Raw genomic sequence first — 2,254 nt, forward strand, 5'->3', positions numbered from 1 at the left:
ATAAAAAGACAGTATATGTCATTATAATCCGTAATTATGTCCCCACTGGATGCAACAAATGCCTCGTTTTTTTTAATGGGTTTTAATGTTTTTGTCTCGTCGCTCCGGCCGGACAGGGCATCATCACAGTATGGTGAGGGGTGTAACATTTCAGTCACACGCTTGAGGTATTCGGCCAATCACAACGCACTGGATAGCTGGCCAATCACAGCACACCTCGCTTTTCAGAACGATGAGCTTTGTAAAAATCGGCGCGTTTCAGAAAGGCGGGGCATAGAGGAGAAACAATAATGTACAGTATGTGGAAAATAATGTGTTTTTTGAACCTTAAACAACATAAACCCATTTTATTACACCAAATACACAAAATAATGTTCTTTTTAGCAACATGTGACCCCTTTAATAAGACCACTTGCTATTTATGTTCAGACCAAAGTGAAAATCGACCCATATGCAGAGAAAAAAGTTGTAAATGTGAACTGGTGGATCGACAAGAAGCTAATGCTAAAGCATTATAAAAATATAAACACTTAAGACATTAAGATATATTTGTTATTTTATATAATAAATGATTGATAATAAATTAATATAAGAATTGATACTTTTGTCTCCTCTCTTAAAAATGGTTTAAAGGCTGAAATGTGAAGTTTATAATTTTATAAAACTTTGTGAAAACCTGTATGTGAACTGTAAATCATACTTTTTACAGTCGTTTTACAGTTTAATGTTAACAGAGACATTACCCTACCCCACTCATATGGTTTTAATTTTATTTGTGCAGGTCTTGGATGTCTTTTTAAAAAATCCTGCAGGTACCCTGATATAGTGACGCAGTAGATGCTGAAAACACCACACACGTGTGTTTGAGATTGTGTAAACCATGCCACTTATTCACACACAGTAGCTTAAAAGTGGTCTTTTTGCGGTTTATTAGTCACAGGCACTAGTTCATATCTCCGAGTACAGCCCTAATTTTGATTCATTTATCCTAAATTTGCCAAATTCACTTGACATTCCGTGTTCTGTAGCTAGTTCCATTGTTCTGACTGGATTCCATCTGTGTTTGGTTGCATTGGTTCGTCTCTGTTCTGTCCATCAGGGTCCCCCCGGTCCTCCGGGCACAGGCATGCCTCCAGGTGGGCGTGGCAGGGGGCGTGGCCCAGGAAACTGGGGCCCACCCGGCGGTGAGATGACCTTTTCAATCCCCGCCCATAAATGCGGTCTGGTGATCGGCCGAGGTGGCGAGAATGTGAAAGCCATCAACCAGCAGACGGGCGCCTTCGTGGAGATCTCGCGCCAGCCGCCGCCCAACGGTGACCCCAACTTCAAACTGTTTATCATCCGGGGATCTCCTCAGCAGATCGACCACGCCAAACAGCTGATCGAGGACAAGATCGAGGTACAATAAACACCACTTTTGTGTTCATCTTGATGTGTTCGCTGGTTTTAACTGGTCTGCTTCTCCTCGTAGGGTCCCCTGTGCCCTGTTGGACCTGGACCGGGCGGGCCGGGCCCCGCTGGACCCATGGGCCCCTACAACCCGAACCCCTACCAGCCCGGACCCCCTGGTGGACCACCACAGTCAGTAGTGCTTTAATGGGAAACCCGCTTCAGGGAAAGGGTTAATGTTTGACTTTGCAGGTTTTGTTTGCACGTTCACAGTCGTTCTGTCTGTGTCTCCAGCGGTGGTCCTCCTGGCGGTCAGTATCCTCAGGGTTGGGGAAGCACATACCAGCAGTGGCAGCCACATGATCCCAGTGAGTTGATTTGTACTGATGCTTTCAGTGCTTGTGTGTTAAAGTCTTGATAGGATTATAGCACATAATAAAAGTACTTGAGTACCTTATGCTACTACAGTCACATGACTGTTCAAGTTCTAATGGTCAGGTCACATTGCATCCTGAAGTCATTTTTTTTTATTTTTATAAAATGTACAAAATACTGATTAAAATAGTCTGACAAATACTACCATTATTATACAGGCATTTAAAAAAAATACATTCAAATTAAAGATTTGAGGTCAGTAAACATTTTATGTTTTTGAAAGGTCTCTTCTACTCACCAAGGCTGCATTTGATCAAAAATGCTTTTTAAAAAATAATATTTTTTTAATGTTACATTTTAAAATAATTATTTTCTTTTGTAGTATATTTTAAAGTATAATTTATTCCTGTGATCAGCAGTGAATTTTCAAAACAGCTTGAAACATTTGTCTAAAACTTTTTTTTTTTTTTTTTTTTTTTTTGTAAAGGGG

General features: G+C 40.8%; 1 protein-coding gene across 7 annotated transcripts in view; it reads left to right on the forward strand.

Moving 5' to 3' along the window:
• LOC107703803 (far upstream element-binding protein 2-like) overlaps positions 1-2,254 on the forward strand; it is a 15,924-nt gene that overhangs the window by 9,800 nt on the left and 3,870 nt on the right. For all 7 annotated transcript variants that reach the window (XM_016506537.1, XM_016506540.1, XM_016506538.1 and 4 more), the window contains 3 exons: positions 1,100-1,399; positions 1,472-1,581; positions 1,684-1,757. In XM_016506537.1, coding sequence (XP_016362023.1) covers positions 1,100-1,399; positions 1,472-1,581; positions 1,684-1,757 — 484 coding nt within the window. The remainder of the gene's footprint in view (positions 1-1,099; positions 1,400-1,471; positions 1,582-1,683; positions 1,758-2,254) is intronic.

This window comes from Sinocyclocheilus anshuiensis, unplaced genomic scaffold, assembly GCF_001515605.1.
Source record: "Sinocyclocheilus anshuiensis isolate Anshui unplaced genomic scaffold, SAMN03320099.WGS_v1.1 scaffold274, whole genome shotgun sequence".
NCBI lineage: Eukaryota > Metazoa > Chordata > Actinopteri > Cypriniformes > Cyprinidae > Sinocyclocheilus > Sinocyclocheilus anshuiensis.